Source organism: Cervus elaphus, chromosome X, assembly GCF_910594005.1.
Source record: "Cervus elaphus chromosome X, mCerEla1.1, whole genome shotgun sequence".
Lineage (NCBI taxonomy): Eukaryota > Metazoa > Chordata > Mammalia > Artiodactyla > Cervidae > Cervus > Cervus elaphus.
In genome coordinates, this window is record NC_057848.1 from 59,172,615 (window position 1) to 59,191,344 (window position 18,730).

At 40.6% G+C, this 18,730-nt stretch overlaps 1 protein-coding gene across 1 annotated transcript in view; it reads left to right on the top strand.

Moving 5' to 3' along the window:
* Nucleotides 1-13,601, top strand: part of SLC9A6 (solute carrier family 9 member A6) — a 54,469-nt gene extending 40,868 nt beyond the window's left edge. Inside the window, exons 15-17 of the mRNA XM_043895503.1 lie at nucleotides 763-842; nucleotides 6,467-6,572; nucleotides 10,915-13,601. Coding sequence (XP_043751438.1) covers nucleotides 763-842; nucleotides 6,467-6,572; nucleotides 10,915-11,187 — 459 coding nt within the window. The 3' untranslated portion in view covers nucleotides 11,188-13,601. The remainder of the gene's footprint in view (nucleotides 1-762; nucleotides 843-6,466; nucleotides 6,573-10,914) is intronic.
* The last annotated feature ends 5,129 nt before the right edge of the window (nucleotides 13,602-18,730 follow it).

Genomic DNA, 18,730 nt, shown 5'->3' on the forward strand with positions numbered 1-18,730 from the left:
TATTGTGTGTTTTGATACCTACTGAGAGGAAAATTCACTTATTTTGAGGATCAGGGAAAACAGGAACCAAAACCCAGAATCTAAACTGTACTCTTCAAAAATCATGGAAACAGAACATTCATGCTGGAAAGAGCCTTTGAGTAGGGTTCGCATTGTATTCATGAAAAAACTCTGTCTGGGAGGGGAAGGGACTTGCCCAACTAGTTCACATCAGAGCCGAGATGAACCAGATGGCCTCACAGCGCCACTGCTGACTGCTCCATGTTACACATGAGGATGCAGTTTATATTTTGGGGGGAGCTGTTTTTGAAGAGATCTTCTTGCTGTGTTAGTTTTCCCTCCTACCCAGCCTGGCTTACCATGAAATTTCCCTACTTACTTAAATTTTGCTAGTGTTCTAACAACATAGTAGCATCTTTGAAAATGCTAGTTAGTTTTGGGACCCATGACAACTCCCAAAGATCAGAATGTCAATGGGATGTTTTCCACTTAAGGTGCAGTTTACATTGTGGGTGTAAGGCTTTCAGATTTAGGGGGTGGATTATCCCACATTAATTTTTCTAAATGGCAGTCGACTCATAAATGAGGAAGCATCCTGAGTAATAGAAGTGTTTAGAAAAACACTTCAGTTTCTTATTCCTAAGCTGCAATATACAAACTCTTAAATTAGGCTATATTTGTAATTCTACAAAGGAATGACTCTTAAATGAATGTGTTTTTTGTCTTTATCTGTGTATTGACTTCTTTATTGTCTGTTTGCAGGGTATTCCTGAAAGTGAAAGAAGAACTACCAAAGCAGAGAGCGCGTGGCTCTTCCGGATGTGGTATAACTTTGATCACAAGTATCCTTAATTGAGAAAATAACAGTGTGGATATGAATGATTACAATTTAATGGAACAACTGTTTTGACTACTCTCTTTCAGAACTGGAATATAAAACATACCTTTGGCCTTCCTTTTCCCCTTCAGTGTAGTGGAGAAAGTTACCCACACACACAGATGAATTCCTCTGAAAACCCATGAAGCCAGTAGTGACTGGTTATTGCAAAAGCTGGCTGTGTGCAGGGACTCAAGAGCCTTTATGATAGACTTGCTTTGATATATAGGTTTATTTATGTTGTAAAGTTTAATATTTATTGTCTTTTAGCTAATTGAGTGAATGCCGCAAAAGGGATTTGTTGGTGTTTGTCAGTGTGCTTGCTAGGGTAAAAGAGGAAAGGCAAGCTTAGGAAGAAACATTAGGAAGAAACATGGGAAAGGAAAACTCAGCAATGCTGGATACCACAGTAGTCACTGATGTCTTTTCTCTGACCTTTCCAAAGACTGGAAGATTCTCCCCTCCATTCAGAATGCCAGTGCTTCATTATTTACCAGATTTTTTCTTGTCCTATTGTAACAGTCTTCTTCATAGATATACTTTAAGGCAGGTTATATTTAATAACCTGCTTAAATCATGCTTTTTAAAAATTTTTTAAAAAGCTACTTTTTATGTGAACCATTTTTGAAGTCTTTATTAAATTTGTTACAGTACTGCTTCTGTTTCTGGTTTTTTGGCCAAGAGGCATGTGGGATCTTAGCTCCTGGACCAGAGATCAAACCCAATCCCCCTGCATTGGAAGGTGAAGTCTTAATCACTGGCCCACCAGGGAAGTCCCTAAATCATGCCTTTCAAAAAATTTTGTCACTCACTATTTATTAAAATTAATTTCTTATTTGAAAATTGAACTAGATAAAGGGACTGTGGAGTTCTTTCTGGCTGAGACTTTAAGTGAATCAAAACCTAGTTGATGTTCCATTGAAGTGAATTTGTGACAATTATGTAAAATCCTTTTTTCTTGCTTTTGACTTTCTGATCAAAACCTTCTATGAGAAAAATGCACTTGACACTTACCATTAGAAACTACTACTTACTATGTTCTGTTTGCTGGATTTTTACATTCACTTTCTGGAAGGACTCTAATATATGGAAACACAAATGAATGCTTATCTGTGATATTGTTGTTCAGTTGCTAACTTGTGTTCAACTCTTTGTGACCCCATGGACTAGAGAACGCGAGGCTTCCCTGTCCTTCACTATCTCCTGGAGTTTTCTCAAACTTATGTCGATTGAGTCGGTGTTGCTATCTAACCATCTCATCCACTGCTGCCCCCTTCTCCTTTTGCCTTCAACTTTTCCTAGCATCAGGGTCTTTTCCAGTGAGTCAGCTCTGCGTATCAGGTGGCCAAAGTATTGGAACTTCAGCATCAGTCCTTCCAAAGAATATTCAGGACTGATTTCCTTTGGGATTGACTGGTTTGATCTCCTTGCTGTCCAAGGGATACTCAAGATTCTTCTCCAGCACCACAATTTGAAAGCATCAGTTCTTTGGTGCTCAGCCTTCTTTATGATCCAGCTCTCACATCTGTACATGACTACTGGAGAAACAATAGTTTGACTATTTGGACCATTGTCAGCAGAGTGATATCTTTGCTTTTTTATTATGCTGTCTAGGTTTGTCATAGCTTTCCTTCCAAGAAGCAAGCATCTTTTAATTTAATGGCTGCAGTCACCATCCACAGTGATTTTGGAGCCTCCAAAAAAAATCTGTCACTGCTTGTACTTTTTCCCCTCTATTTGCCATGAAGTGATGGGACTGGAGTTCAGATCATGAACTCCTTATTGCAAAATTCAGACTTAAATTGAAGAAGGTAGGGAAAACCACTAGACCATTCAGGTATGACTTAAATCAAATCCCTTACGATTATATAGTGGAAATGACAAATAGATTCACGGGCTTAGATCTGATAGACAGAGTACCTAGAGAATTATAGATGGAGGTTCGTGACTTTGTATGGGAGGCAGTGATCAAGACCATCCCCAAGAAAAATAAATGCAAAAAGGTAAAATGGTTGTCTGAGGAGGCCTTACAAATAGCTGAGAAAAGAAGAGAAGCTAAAGGCAAAGGAGAAAAGGAAAGATATACCCATCCGAATGCAGAGTTCCAAAGAATAGCAAGAAGAGATAAGAAATCCTTCCTCAGTGATCAATGCAAAGAAATAGAGGCAAACAATAGAATGGGGAAGACTAGAGATCTCTTCAAGAAAATTAGAGATACTGAGGGAACATTTCATGCAGAGATGGACACAGTAGAGGACAGAAATGGTATGGGCCTAACAGAAACAGAAGAGATTAAGAAGAGGTGGCAAGAATACACAGAAGAACTATACAAAAAAGATCTTAATGACGCCGATAATCATGATGGTGATCACCACCCTAGAACCAGACATCCTGGAATGCCAAGTTGTGTGGGCCTTAGGAAGCATCACTATGAACAAAGTTAGTGGAGGTGATGGAATTCCAGTTGAGCTATTTCAAATCCTAAAATATGATGCTGTGAAAGTGCTGCACTCAATATGCCAGCAAATTTGGAGAACTCAGCAGTGGCCACAGGACTGGAAAGGTCAGTTTTCATTCCAATCCCAAAGAAAGGCAATGCCAAAGAATGTTCAAACTACCGCACAATTGCACTTATCTTACACACTAGCAAAGTAATGCTCAAAATTCTCCAATAGTATGGAGAATTTTGAAGTATAGTACTTCAATAGTATGTGAACTGAGAACTTCCAGATGTTCAAGCTGGATTTAGAAAAGGCAGAGGAAGTAGAGATCAAATTGCCAACATCTGTTGGATCATAAAAAAAGTAAGAGAGTTCCAGAAAAGCATCTACTACACCAAAACCTTTGACTGTGTGGATCACAACAAATTGTGGAATATTCTTCAAGAGATGGGAATACCAGACCACCTTACCTGCCTCCTGAGAAATCTGTTTGTAGGTCAAGAAGCAACAGTTAGAACTGGACATGGAACAGTGGACTGGTTCCAAATTGGGAAAGGAGTACGTCAAGGCTGTATATTGTCACCCTGCTTATTTAACTTATATGCAGAGTACATCATGCAGAATGCCGGACTTGATGAAGCACAAGCTGGAATCAAGATTGCCAGGAGAAATATCAATAACTTCAGATACGTAGATGATACCACTCTTATGGCAGAAAGCAAAGAACTAAAGAGTCTCTTGATGAAAGTGAAAGGAAAGAGGAGAGTGAAAAAGCTGGCTTAAAACTTAACATTCCGAAAGCGAAGATCATGGCATCTGGTCCCATCACTTCATGGCAAATAGATGGGGAAACAATGAAAGCAGGGACAGACTTTATTTTCTTGAGTTCCAAAATCACTGCAGATGGTGACTGCAGCCATGAAATTAAAAGACTCGTGCTCCTTGGAAGAAAAGCTATGACCAACCTAGACAGCATATTAAAAAGCAGAGACATTACTTTGCTGACAAAGGTCTGTCTAGTCAAGGCTGTGGTTTTTCTAGTAGTCATGTATGGATGTGAGAGTTGGACCATAAGGAAAGCTGAGTGCCAAAGAATTGATGTTTTGAACTGTGGTATTGGAGAAGACTCTTGAGAGTCCCTTGGACTGCAAGGAAATCAAACTAGTCAGTGGTAAAGGGAATTAGTCCTGAATATTCATTGGAAGGACTGATGCTGAAGCTGAAGCTCCAACACTTTTACCACCTGATGTGAAGTACTGACTCATTGGAAAAGACCCTGATGCTGGGAAAGATTGAAGATAGGAGAAGAAGGGGGTGACAGAGGAAGAGATGGTTGAATGGCATCTCCAACTCGATGGACATGAGTTTGAGCAACCTCTGGGAGTTGGTGATGGACAGGGAAGCCTGGAATGCTGCAGTCCTTGGGGTCGCAAAGAGTTGGACCCAACTGAGCAAGTGAGCTGAACTGATAGTGGCTGGACCTTCCCAATACAGTGTTAAATATAAGCGATAATGGTGGACATTCTTGTCTTATTCCTGACCTCAGGGGATATTTTTCAATATTTCACCATTACGTATGATATTAGCTGTAAGTTTTTGAGATATCTTTGATCAATTTAAGAAAATTCCCTTTTTTTCTAGTTTGCTGAGAGTTCTTATCATAAATAGGTATTGAATATTATCAGACCCTTTTCCTGCATCAGTTGAAATGATCATGTGTTTATTTTTTTCTCCTTTAGTGTTTCATCTTGCTGATTTTCATCAATTGTTTGAATGTTAAGCCAATCTTAGATTGGTGGAACAAATCCCATTTGATCATGATATGTTATTCATTGTGTGACACTGGATTTAGTTGCTAATATTTTGTGTCTATTTTCATGAGAAATATTGGCTTGTGATTTTTTTTCTTGTAATATCCTTATCAAGTTTCTATCATAAGACTTTGCGAATTTTATAAAACAAGTAGGGAAGAATTTTTCTCTTTTTCTGCTTTGTGGAGGACTTTATATAAGCTTGGTGTTGTTTCTTAAGTGCCAGGAAGATTTTAACCAGTGAAGGTTTCTGGACCTGGAGCTTTTTCTATGAGCAATGTTTTAGTTTGTTTAATAGATACTGGACCATTCAGATTTTTTGGTCAATATTTGATAAGTTTTAGTTTTTAGGGAATTTGTTCTTGTACAGTTAAACACCAAGACTTAATTAGCCTTGGTACTAAGTACCCTGTTAAGTACCACTGAACTAAAATCTGGTAGTTTCTGTGCTTGATGCACTAGAACAATTCATCATTCCAGATTTTCAGTAATTTTGTGTGGCAAGATGTTTTATGAACTATGTAAGTGTATTTTTACAAAGTACTTTAATCTTAGAGTTTATGGGAATTTATGTAAATTTCTTTGGTCTCCTCGTTTTTAATTGAGAACAACCTTAGGTTGTAATTTTAGAAAGTAGGGAATATATATATGTGTCTTTCTCCCTTTCTCTGCTTTTTCTTGTGATTCTCTCTTTTTTCCTTTCAAGTATCAAATATATTATTGCATCTGTTTTTATTTTTATTTTTGGAGAATGGATGAGTGCTAAAATGAGAGTCTGTGACAGAGGAACTCATGATACATAATTTTTAAAAATGTTTTTAGAATTGCATTTCCTTTGATACTAAAGTTTCAACTCATTGAAGAGGCCAGCTAAATCCACAGTAAATAATGAAAACCATTTTTTATTACTATATTCTACTACTGGAATGTTTAATCACTTTTCAGGCTCTTTAGTATTCTTTCTTCTGTATCTCCTTCGGTGCTAAATCAAGGGTGATTTTGGCTTTAGTAAAGTCACAAAGGCAATATGATGTAGTGGTCAAAAGGTCATAGAATCTGGAATCAGACTGATCTGGATTTGAGAATTGGTCCTCCATTTACTTGTGTGACTTTAGGCAGATCATTGACTTCTGTGAGCCTGAGTTTCCATATTTGTAAAACAGAGTTAATATTACAAAATTTTTAAAATGTTGCTATCTCACTGACATAACAGGGTTATGAAGTGGGATATTTGCTATCTCAAGTGGTAGGTACACTGTGACAGTGATTGTAATCAAGCAGGGTGTTCTTTTTAAATTGATAAAGAAAGGAACACAGCTCTTCCTTAACCAGCACAGCTATCTGAAGCCTCTGTTGACGCACAGCGGGCCGCCTCTTACCACCACTCTGCCTGCCTGCTGTGGCCCCATTGCGAGATGCCTGACCAGTCCCCAGGCCTATGAGGTAAGTTGGTTTCATCCAAAACCTCAGTTCTTCATTAAGTTAAATTTAAATGTATCTGCTCTGTGGATGGGTGACTGCTTTTTTTGTTTTGTTTTGCTTTGCTTTGCTTGCTTTTATGATATAAAGTTTACAAGCAGGAATATAAACATATGTTGCTCAGCTAGAAAGTGCACTGAAATCTCTAAATTTATTATATATATAATAATTTATACAAATATTATTATATAATATATACAATAATATATAATATGTAAATTATATATGGAATAGATATAATTTATCTCTAAATTTATTATAATTCACAGTGTTTGAAACGTCATTTGAAAACATATGGAATAGCATCTTACTCACTAATTTTAGTAAAAAAAAAATTCTATTTCTGTGCTGGTTTTCATTTATTTGCAGCATGTGGCCTGAGCTCAATAGTAACTTTATATATTTTAATCTATAAATTTGGATCATCATAATCATGTTGAGAGGATTACTAAAACATTTTTTGATGCTCCTCACATGCAACAGATGGTCTTTTATTTCAGATATAAGGGCAAGTTTATCTACCCGTATTCTATATCTAATGGGAAGCATGAACATAACTAGATATAATCTAGATTCCATATTTTTTCCTTAACTGCTAACATAAGATTGGTGATTTAGCAGGTACTGCAACAAAGAAAGAAATGACAAATGCTAAGCAGTTTTTATTTTAAAATATGAGCAGTTAGTTTTTCAAGTTCTTAAAAAACTTTACTTCACCCAATCCTTCAAAAATAATCTGTGACATCAAATAAAGTGCCCATGTTAACAAAACCCACCAGTTTTGACTACTCTGATGTAACACCTTGAGAGGCAAGGGTGTGGTAAAACAGTGTAGATGTGTGTGTGTGCACGCACACCTGCACACACACATACACACTTCATTATGACCTCCTCCGTGGTGTTTTAGAGCAGATCTCATGGAGAATGGACAGGGAAGGGGAGGCTTGGCTGGGGTGGCACCTGGGTCTGGGAGGAATACCCTGCAGCACTATATTGTGTTGAATCCATTCACTGACTGTGGGGTGGGGGGAACACCCCATGTTGTCTTGTCCCTCCCTACCACTTTACCCAGGCTCCAGTATCAAGCACAGTGCCCATTCCCTGTTTACCCTGTTAGCCCACATGGCTGTCTGCTGAGGGGTCAGCCAGCTTTGTCAGCTAAGTCAGTGAGGCCTGGCTCTTGGATTCCAGAGACCCACTCACCATCATGAAAAGCCAGAGGAGTTCCACGATGCCTGTATGTTCTGTGGAATATAGCAGAATAAAACACTGTTCTATTTGCTTCCTTGGGCTGTCATAACAGAGTACCCCAAACTTAACAGCAGAAATTTACTGTCTCACAGTCCGGAGGCTGGGAGTCTGAGGTCCAGGTGCCAGCAGGGTTGGGTCCTAAGGGCTCTGAGAGAGAGTCTATTTCAGACCTCTCTCTAGCTTCTAGTGGTTTGCAGGCCATCTTTGGCATTCCTTGGCTTGAAGATGCATCACCACGATCTCTGTCTTCATCTTCATCTGGCATTTTCCCTGTGTGTTTATGTGTGTGTGTGTGCGCACGTGCACACGCACAGTCTGTGTCTCCAAATTTCCCCTTTTTATAAGGACACCCTCCAGCCATACTTGATCAGGGCCCACACTAAAGACCTCTTAACATGATCACTTGCAAAGTCTGTACTTCCAGATAAGGTCACATTCACAGATACTGGGAGTTAGGATTTCATATTTCTAGGGGGTGAGGGGGATGCAGTGTAACCTAGAACAACCATAAAACTTCATTTTTAATTTAATTTTTTGTTATGCTGACTCCTTATTAAATTACAAAAGTAGCATACTTACAGCCAGATATTCAAACAGTATAGAATGTACAAAGTGAAAAATGAAAGTCACTCTCTTTCTCCCACCACACCCCCTAGAAACAGTCTTTTTAAGAGTTTATTGTGGATAGTCCCAGATATTTTATCTATACAAACTTCTATGTGTGTATATAACTGTTATTGTTTTTCACAATGGGATCATAATAGTATTGTCCTGCTACTTGCTTTCTTTCACCTAATGATCCACAGCATGGATACCTTTGTAAGAGTCCACAAGAACCTTCTCTCTATTGGTGGCTGCATAGTGTAGCTTTACTAAGGTGATCTAGTCAGTCTCATTCCTTTTGTGTTTTTGTTATTACAAACAACATTTACAGTGAATATCCTTGTATATATGTTTACCCAATAATATAAAGTTATAAAGAATAGATTTTAAAGGTTAAATTGCTGGGTCAAAAGGCATATGCATTTTAAAATTTGGTAGCTATTGCCCCAAACTTCAACCTTAATAAAGGCAGTCGAAGGTACTGAAGGGCCCCTGCTGATGTGTGAAGGCCCTACAGAGCTTTGTTGTGGGCATTGCTGAATTAAGTGATAGACAGGCTCCTTAGACTTACAGCTTAGATTTACAGCTGGATTGGCTTGGAAGGGATTATGGCTGGTTGGTGGAGCAGGTTTCTTTGGTTTTTAATTTACAGGTCTTTGTCTTTGAGTGTTGAGGCAAATCTGTAGCAACAGCAAAGAATTTAAAAATTTCCAGCAACAGCAAATGTGAAATTTTAGTCTAATAGTGTCCTCAGTCTATTTGACTATCTTAGACAAACTTAACATTTTTAAATGCACAGGATAGGAGAGTTGGGTGTAGGAGGTTTCTATCTACTTCCCTCAAGGAGTATTAGTCACAGACTTTTTTTGCTATATCAACATGAGTATTTACAATGATTCTTACTCTACATTTAAATAAATGACTTTCCAATTTTTAAAAGTAATAAGTACTCATTATAATAAAATTTCAGATAATACAGAAACATAAAGAAAACAATAAAAACCATTAGCAATCTATCATGCAGAGCTTGCTATCATCATTTCGTTGAATACTCTTCTAGACTTCTCTGTTGTTGACTGAAAAAATAGTCACAACCTAAAGTTGGAATTGTAGGGACTTGAAGTCTGGCAGGCAGCATCTCAAGTAACCCTGATAAAACTGCTCCCTGGAGGTGTGGGGGTGGGTGGAGTGGGGTGGATTGGAACTGAGGTGTAGGGTGGGTGGAACCAGGTTATATAGAAATTTTGCAACAAAGGGTGGGAAGTCTGAATGTCAAAAGTTTTTGTAAATTAAAGAAAACCGGATATCCCAAGTTAAGGAATCTAGCACTTTTCTGTATATTGGAAGGAAGATGGCAGAGTCTGGGCTCACTGAAAGGATTCCTTTGATATGCACCTCGGCTGTGTGGGGCCGGTATCCTGTGTTTTTCACACCCTGAGCTCCCTTGGGGCTCACTGTGGGCTGTGGCTGCAGTTTGATGGCTGCTGGATGGCAGGTATTCTTTCCTTCCTGAGTTTCCTCAGGCTCACCAGCTCACATTGGAGGGCTGCAATCTCTTGCTGACTGTGACATCATTGTTTACTGATATGTGGTGGTGGTTTAGTTGCTCAGTTATGTCTGACTCTTTGTGACCCTGTGGGCCGTAGCCCACCAGGCTCCTCTGTCCATGGGATTCTTCAGGCAAGAATACTGGAGTGGGTTGCCGTTTCCTTCTCCAGGGGATCTTCCGGACCCTTTCTCACTATGCACATATACATTTTTTAATTAACCAAAATGGCACTATAAATGCTGGACACTTTTCCCTCTTCTGGAACTTTATGTAATTATATTCTTTTTGGCCCCCAAATTTCCAGTAGAACAAAAGCTTATTGAGCTTCTTGACAAGTATGTAGTGAGGGTAGTGAGGGTTCAATATTTCTAGGCATTGTTGACACAAAAGTAAGCACTTCATTTATTTAAACCTGTTCAGCAATGAATTGCATTTATATTTAGTGAATACTTTCTGTGTGCCCCAAATTGTTAGGTAATTGAACTGCAGCATACAAGGGATTTAGTGTCTAGTGGGGGGAGATGTGATGCAGACCCCTGCATGTGCAGCTATGAAAAGGGGTAAGTGCCACTCTAGGGAGAAGGCTAAGTGCAGGCTGCTAGGGAAGTACACAAGAGGGCACCTAAGCTAGCCTTGGACGATCAAAGAAGACTTCTGGGAGAAAGTGACTTTTAAGTGAAAACCTCAGTGATAAGTAGGAGCTAGTTACCTGAAGGAGAGGAGAGGAGACAGGAGGTAAGAGAAAGCACTAGAGATTTTGGCAGCTGTCAAGCACTTCAATCTGCAGGCACACAGTGGGGTGAGTGGGGTCAGAGAAAATACAGCATCCTTGAAAATTCAGCTATTGGAAATGTTTCTTTAATTTTCATAATAATTCTCAAAACTTGTTTTATTTGCATTTAGAACCAGGAACAGTTGAAAGATGATGACTCCGATCTCATCCTCAATGATGGTGATATTAGTTTGACGTATGGTGATTCTACTGTGAACACTGAGTCAGCATCATCCGGTGCCCCTAGGAGACTTATGGGAAACAGTTCTGAAGATGCCTTTGATCGGGAACTTGCCTTCGGGGACCATGAACTGGTCATTCGGGGAACACGCCTGGTTCTACCTATGGATGATTCTGAACCCCCCTTAAATTTGTTAGATAATACGAGACACGGTCCAGCCTAAGCTTACTAGTTACTCACTTAGTGATCTGTAAAATTTGCACATGTGATTGTGAAGAAATTCGTACTACCTAAAAAGTCCCAGTGCATGTCTCTGAATGTTTAAGCTATATAAATGCTATTTATATGGCATTGAAAGACTATAAATACCCTGTACAAGGCAGATTGTGAACAAATTCTTCTTTTTACTTTTTATCAGCCGCACTATGTAGACTGGATCTGTTTTAGAAAGTTAATTTCACAGTGATGTCTTGTGTTCTGTTAGCTTTATGTCTCAGTTCAGGTATACAAGGTGACAGATTTACTCTTTGTTATATTTACCTGCCACTTAACCAGAGTACCAAGTTCTCGTGATGTGAATTAATTTTGTCTTGTGGGAGGGGAGGGACAGGAAGGAGGGAGCACTGTTTCTGGGGGAGCCCAGGCAGGAGAAGTTCCTTTGTTGGAAAGTTGTGTTGATTGCTGCTGCCTTTGTCGTGACCTTTTTCTTTGCTTTTTGTCTGGTGGCCTGTTGTGATGCATGAGGCCAGTGGCTTCAGATCTTGCCCATTCAGGTTGGGGAGTGAAGTGCTGGGGCCCCTTTTGCCCTTTGCCATGAAAAAATAAATTTTTTGGCTCCAGTACACTGCTACTCAGAAAAGAAGGCTGTGCATGACTTCCAAGACTTTGTTTCTTTTTTCCAGACCAAGACCTTGGAAAGAGTTGCACCATCCAGCCCACTTAGCCAAAGTATAGTTGTATATAGTTCAGAACACTTGATTTCGATTTGGAGGGGCTGGGGTGGGCAGAGGCCAGGAGGAGTAAGGAGCATAGTGGTTTCAGAGAGCTCTCCCCCCAAATCTGTAAATACTCTATACCAGATAAGTTTAAATGAGAAATTAAATTGCTGCTTACTTTTTGATTATGTACTTTATCTGTATAGCAAGCTTTGTGGTCAGAAGTTTTTATATCAATTTAAATCGCTGCTCTTTAGCAGCCAAACAGGAGCAAAATGTAAAATTTTTGAATTTACTGTGTCTATTTGTCATTCATTAGTCTGTAGTTGATGTTAATTTATGAATCCGTGACCGTTCCACAGTACACCACAGCCAGTCATGAGAGAATACAGCGCTCGAGAGCCTGTTGTGAGGACGGTTCCGCCTTTGTGTGTACCAGGTGTAGTTGTCTTCATGTTCATGTGACTTTTTAATATGAAATACCTAAGCTGCCATGTTTATTTTGTTTCTTAACAGTTTTCAAGGAAGAGTGTATAACAATTGCCCATTTCATATTCAGAATATGAAAGTGGATTCTATTTTGTAATGCTGCAGATACCTAACAGTGCATTGAATGCCTAGCAAGGGGGGGATCCTTTCCAATGTTGATTCTGACCTGTCAAAGTTTTGGAAGAAAAACAAACTTCTGTAGGTTTTTCCCCCCTCAGGTCTGAGTAGCATTGCCTTAAATCTTACCCAATTTGAAAACGGTTTTGTTTATGTGATGTTCAAATTGTCCAATGCAAAATATCTTTCCAAACAAAATATACTTACTTTCCCAAAGGTTTTCTTGCTGTGATGCAAACACTCCTTGCGGTTTTAAGGGAATTCTACTGTTGGACCCTTGAGTGGCAGCTCTAACTGTTGGCATAGCCATTTGTTATGTAGTGGTAGTGACTTTCCTGCTATGCAGGAACCCGTGAAGTGTGCATTTTCTATAATGTGTGCCTCTTCATGCAGTCAATAATTTCTTGTTAACATGTTTGAGGGGCTTTGAACTTCAGCGTCATTTACCCACAAAGTCATTCACGCTGTAAAAGGTTATACAAGAAATTCACAACTACCTTTTTTATCCTGTCAAGTTACTGAGCTCACTTTATGAAAATAACTGTAAATACTTAGCATGACAAATTCAGTAACTTGTCTGTTTCAGCATGCATAAGACTTTTTCTTAGGGAAACTGATAAAGCTTGAGTCAACTGAATCTGCCTTCGTACTTTATCAAAGGGGAACCAAGCCTGCTGTGCTTAAATCAGCATCTGGAAGATTCTCCTCTCCTCTAATCTATGTGTGCATCTCCAAGCAAAGAAGAAAAAAACAAACTCTGCTCATCCATCTGTTGGTTTAAGACACCTGAATGAACTTGGATGAGGTAGTCAGAATTCTCATCATGCACAAGTAGAACTGTTCTCGGACTTGTTTTCCTGTTCTTTGTGGACCCTACACGTGTGAATGACTTGAACGTTGTGTCTTTTCAAGTTATTTTTTAAGGTTCCTTGGCATTGTATCCTAGTTGTCCGTGTTTGGCAATGTGCTGTTAAAGTAATAGACTTTTAATCTTTATGTATTTTTTTGTTTTCCCTTGGAAGACTTGGACAGATGTTATAGTGGTTTCTTTTAGGAAAATCTGTCATTAAAAAAATTATAGCCTTGCAAATAACCATTCATGGTGTTTGAGTCACAGTTTATTCTAGTAAGAGGTAAAGAGTGCTGACTTCATTTATTTTTCTACCTATATACCTACTGGGAAAGGGGGAAGACTGATTTTTTTTTTTTAAAGCAGCAAACAGAAACCTAACAGAACATAACTTATGGGGTGGCAAATTTTTGGTGCTTATGTGTAAGGCTGGATGTGTTTGCTCATGGGCACAGTTGGACCATTTAAGAAATATGATTCAAAGCAGTTGAATTCTGTTATAGTGATTTGTAGCCTGTTAGCTCAGTAATGGATAATGTCATGAACATGTTAACTTCCATTATGTGGGGAAAGTAAATTCTGTAAAAAGTTAGGTAAGGTAATTCCACATTGGGTTGAGAGTACAATCACACAAATAGTCCTTTTTCCAAGTTAAAGACAGGTCTTTCTTATTGTGTGTAAGAAGTCCTGTAGGTTGGGGTTTGCTGACAGTCACTTCCCCTAGTCCGGTAATGGCAGCAACCACACCATGACTCTTTTGGTGCCACCCACTCCAGCTTCCTTGCTTATGGTCCTTGAGAGGCCCAGGTAGTGGCGTCCACAGCACAGGCTTGTTTTTTGAACCAACTCATGTTTTCCAATTCACAAATAAAACCTTCACATTAGGTTTGAGAAAGTGTATTTGTTTACCTGACTCAATGCACAAGTGTTTGGAGATGAAAGTGTAGATGCCTTGACTTAATCAGAAATCCATTGATAGGAAGTACTTCACACAAATGATGCAGCATTGATGTGTGAGACTTGAAATAAACTGGGAATGATAAAAATAGTCGTTCAGTCACTAAATAGTTTGCATTTTTTGAGCCCTCTTAGGTCTAGGCAATGTGTATAGGAGGTATTTTTTTCATTTCCATTTTAACTTAATCTTCATAATGCCAGGAGGGTATATTCCATTACTCTCTTTTCACTGATGAGGGAACTTAGGTGGAGGGAAGTTGATACACTGCTAGTAAGTGACAGAGCCAGGACTCAAATCCAGTCTTGACTCCAAAGTCTAGATTTCTTCCCTGCTACTCTAGTAGCTCCAGTGCCAGGTGACAGGCTACTCCATCTTGAGTATTAGTAGAAGGATGATGAAGGGAATTACAGATGTCTGTCCTACTGCCCACCCACCACTTGCTTGTCATCAGGCCAGGGTAGGGCATGAAGTCTCAGCTCTGTTCCTCCATTTGATGCACTGTTGGCTGCCAGGCACACATTCCCGTGTTGGGAAATTTCTTGAATTCTTAGTGAAGTGCCCTCTTGTATCTCTGAGTCCGTGAACAAGGCAACGTGGCTAACACCATGCCTTCACAGTGTGCCTGCCAATATTTTCACTAAGGAGCCCACCTTTGATGGCAGAGCATGAGGTCCTAAACAATGGCCATGAACCCACACAGAGTTTGGTATAATATTGATAGAAAAAGCCCAGGCTCTGGAGTTACACAGACCTGAGTTCAAATCCAGACTCTGCTGCTTGCTTATAGTGTAACATTGACCACTTACATGTTGCCAAGCTTTTGCAATTTCTTAGCTGTAAAGTTAATTCATTTAAGAAATATTTGTGTATTTACTGTGCCCCACATGGTGGCTACAGCAGCAAACAACAACAATCCCTGCCCTCACAGTAGGGGATGCCAGTGACCATCTCATGGCGTTGCTGGGAATCATTCAGGCAAGAAATACCAAGTGCCTTCTGGTAGGGGAATATGTACCTCAAATAGCAGACAACACCAAATACAATCATCACAGGATGGAAAAGTACAGAAGACTCTGAGCCGGACTGTCATTTGGTCATGGGGGATAGGAAAGCTTTTCCTGATGATGAGATATTTAAGGTTAGACCATGGAGTAAGCAGAGGGTCAAGCAGATGACAAGGTGAGGATGAGGAATATTCCAGGTAAAGTGAATAGTGACAGCCTCTACCTGTAACTTTCACACAAATTCATTCAATCAAATAGATATTGAGTGAAACCATACCAGGTACTGTGCTATCTACATATAGTAAGGAATAAAATAGATGCAGGCTACCCTCTTACACTCACACCTGAGTGTGCAAGACAGGAAATACCCAGCACTCATAACGAGAAGCACCTTGAGCCCAAACCTGTCCCTACAACTTCCTCCCCTTCAGCCCTCTCCCACCACGCCTCTGAGGCAAGTCCATGGTCCTCTTCAGGGTCACAGCCTTCAGTTAACGGAAAAGAAAAACTGCTGTGTCTTCCCTGAGTCTTTCTGCCCCTAGACTGCCAATCTCATTGCCTTCCTGTATTTCAGATGCTCGCACTAGGAGTCCATTGTTCTAGACATATTTGTGGATTCACCTGAGACCATGTTGGCTTTTTGTTTTAATGGCATCGTCTCCCTCATCTTAAGTGTCACCAGAAAGTCTGAGCTGGCTTCCTGCCTTCATGGAACTTCCAGTTGGGGAAGGCCAACCATAAATAAACAAATATACACATCAAGTAATTAGAGTTTGGGATAAATACCAAACAGGAATCAGGTGAGAGGGTGCTGGGTGAGGAGGCAGGGGCTGGGTGGCTGTGGGAGGGCTCGTCAAGGAGGCCTTGCTCAGGAGCTGATATTAAAACCAAGGCTTGAAGGAACTGGCCACGCAGAGGACAGGGGAAGAGTAGTGGGAAGTTCTGGTTTAGGGTAGATGCTCAATGAACATTTGCTGAAAAGGGGCAAAACATCGTCATACCCTTTACTGAATTGGGTTTGGAAGGCCAGCACAGTGGAGTGGGAGAATAGAATGGCCAGGTTTCAGTCTTGCCTACCACTGGTCACACTGAGGAAGCTACTTAAACCTCTCTGAGCCTGCTTCTTCCTTTATAAAATATGACAGGTCATGGATCCAGTGAACATTTATTGAGCTACTGTCATGTGCCAACACTGTGGTAGGTACTGAGTTATGATTTCAGGCCCAAGTAGCTGCCAGATCTGATTGGGGGATCAGATGAAGTGATGTACATGGAAACGTTTTGACCAGGATTCAGAAGGCTCTTGACACCGAGCTTGAGTATTCCACCAGGTGTTGTGATGAGGTGCTACATGAATAAAATGGGGAAAACTCTCTGCAGGCCATGCTTCTACTGTGAGCGACTTTCCTTCAGAATCTCCAGTTCAGCAAGTTGGAGGTTTCCCAAGCAGTTGCCATGGTGAAGGCTGAACTCTGAGAACTGGCTTAGCTGGGGCTGTCACGGCTGGAGCCTGACTGCCGTGAGACCTGACAGTTTCTGGACAACTCTGTCTACTGAGTGAAAGAGCCCCTCTCCTTGAGCAGGCAGCATCCTGCCATTGCAGCCCAGGAGCCCTGCCCCTGGTGTCCTGCTCGTTTTCCACTTGCTGCTGTCTGATGGGTGTGAGTCCCACTCAAGAGACAGCTTAGCAGTGTAAGTTCTTTCTTTTTGTAGTGATGGAAAAACACTTTGAAAGCTCTCTGAGCGCTTCTTGGAAACAAGGTTTAATTTCTCCAGATTTGTTGGAACTGAAGTGGTTTGCTATGTGTTTAAATATTAATCCTACCAAAATTGCTTGACAAGTATTCAACTCTTGGTTGCTTGGGGAGTCACAAGGCTTTATTACATGATTTTTTTTTTTCTTCATTTGAATCTCCTATACAGCTGTGTTCCCATGTGCACTAGGCAAAAAGCATGTGAGCTGCTTTTGCATCTGAAAAATCTGGAGGACTTCTGTCAGACAATGAAAGCTGCCTGTTTTTCCCATCTGAGAGCTTGTTTGGTGTGAGAAAGTGAGATAATGGTGATCAGACCCCCTGTCTGCACTACACAATTGTTTTTTAACAGTTTCTTGAGACCAGCAATCAGAGCTCTGTTTTCTAAGGGGAACCAAGAAGCTGATATTTAAACATTTGAGTCCACCAATATTTCACTTCCTAACTTCCAGTCAGCAAACACTACACTGAGTGCCTCACAGGCTCTGAGTCCTGGACCAGGCACTAGGGACACAGAGGTGACTTAAATCATGGTTTTTGTCTAAAGGCTGCTGCTGCTAAGTCACTTCAGTCGTGTCCGACTCTGTGAGACCCCATAGACGGCAGCCCACCAGGCTCCCCCATCCCTGGGATTCTCCAGGCAAGAACACTGGAGTGGGTTGCCATTTCCTTTTCCAATGCGTGAAAGTGAAAAGTGAAAGTGAAGTCACTCAGTCGTGTCCGACTCTTCATGACCCCATGGACTGCAGCCTACCAGGCTCCTCTGTCCATGGAATTTTCCAGGCAGGAGTACTGGAGTATGGCACCATTGCCTTCTCCATGATCTAAAGACAGTTGCAGTCAATTAGGTAAAAGCATTGCAATCCTGTGAAAAGCATGAGAAAGAGGCCGCTATATGGGATCCAGGACCCTCACCCATGACTGCTTATGGTGGGCAGAGTAATGATCCCTAAAGATGCCCACACCCTAATGCCTGGAACCTGTGAATAGTAACATGGCAAAGAGAATTACAGTTGTAGATGAAATTAAGATTGCTAATCAGCCGACCTGGAGATGGGGAAGTTATCCTGGATTGTCCAGTTGGGCCCAGTCCAATCCCATAGGCCCACAGAATTAGAGAACACTCCTGGCTGTGTTCAGAAAAATACATGTGACACCAGAAGCAGGGGTAGACAGATGCTTCAGTGCTGATTTGAAAGAGAGAGGAAAGCAGTCTCTAAAAGTTAGAAAAGGGAAGGAAACAGTTTCCCCCAGATTTTCTCGAAGGAAAGCAGCCCTGCTGACACCTTGATTTTAGCCCAATGAAACTGTCAGACTTCTGGCCTTCAGAACCATAAGGTGAGAAGTGCAGGTTGTTTTAAGGCACTGTTTGTGGTGGGGCTTCCCAGGTACCTCAGTAGTAAAGGGTACTCCTGCCAATGCAGGAGACATAATAGACACGGGTTTGATCCTTGGTTCAGGAAGATCCTCTGGAGGAGGGCATGGCAACCCACTCCAGTATTCTTGCCTGGAGAATCCCACGGATAGAGGAACCTGGCGGGCTATAGTCCATAGGATCGCAAAGAGGCAGACACAACTGAGAGACTAATGCTTTCACTTAATGTTTATGGTAATTTGTTATGGCAACAATAGGCAACTAACACATTGCCTCTGAGGGAG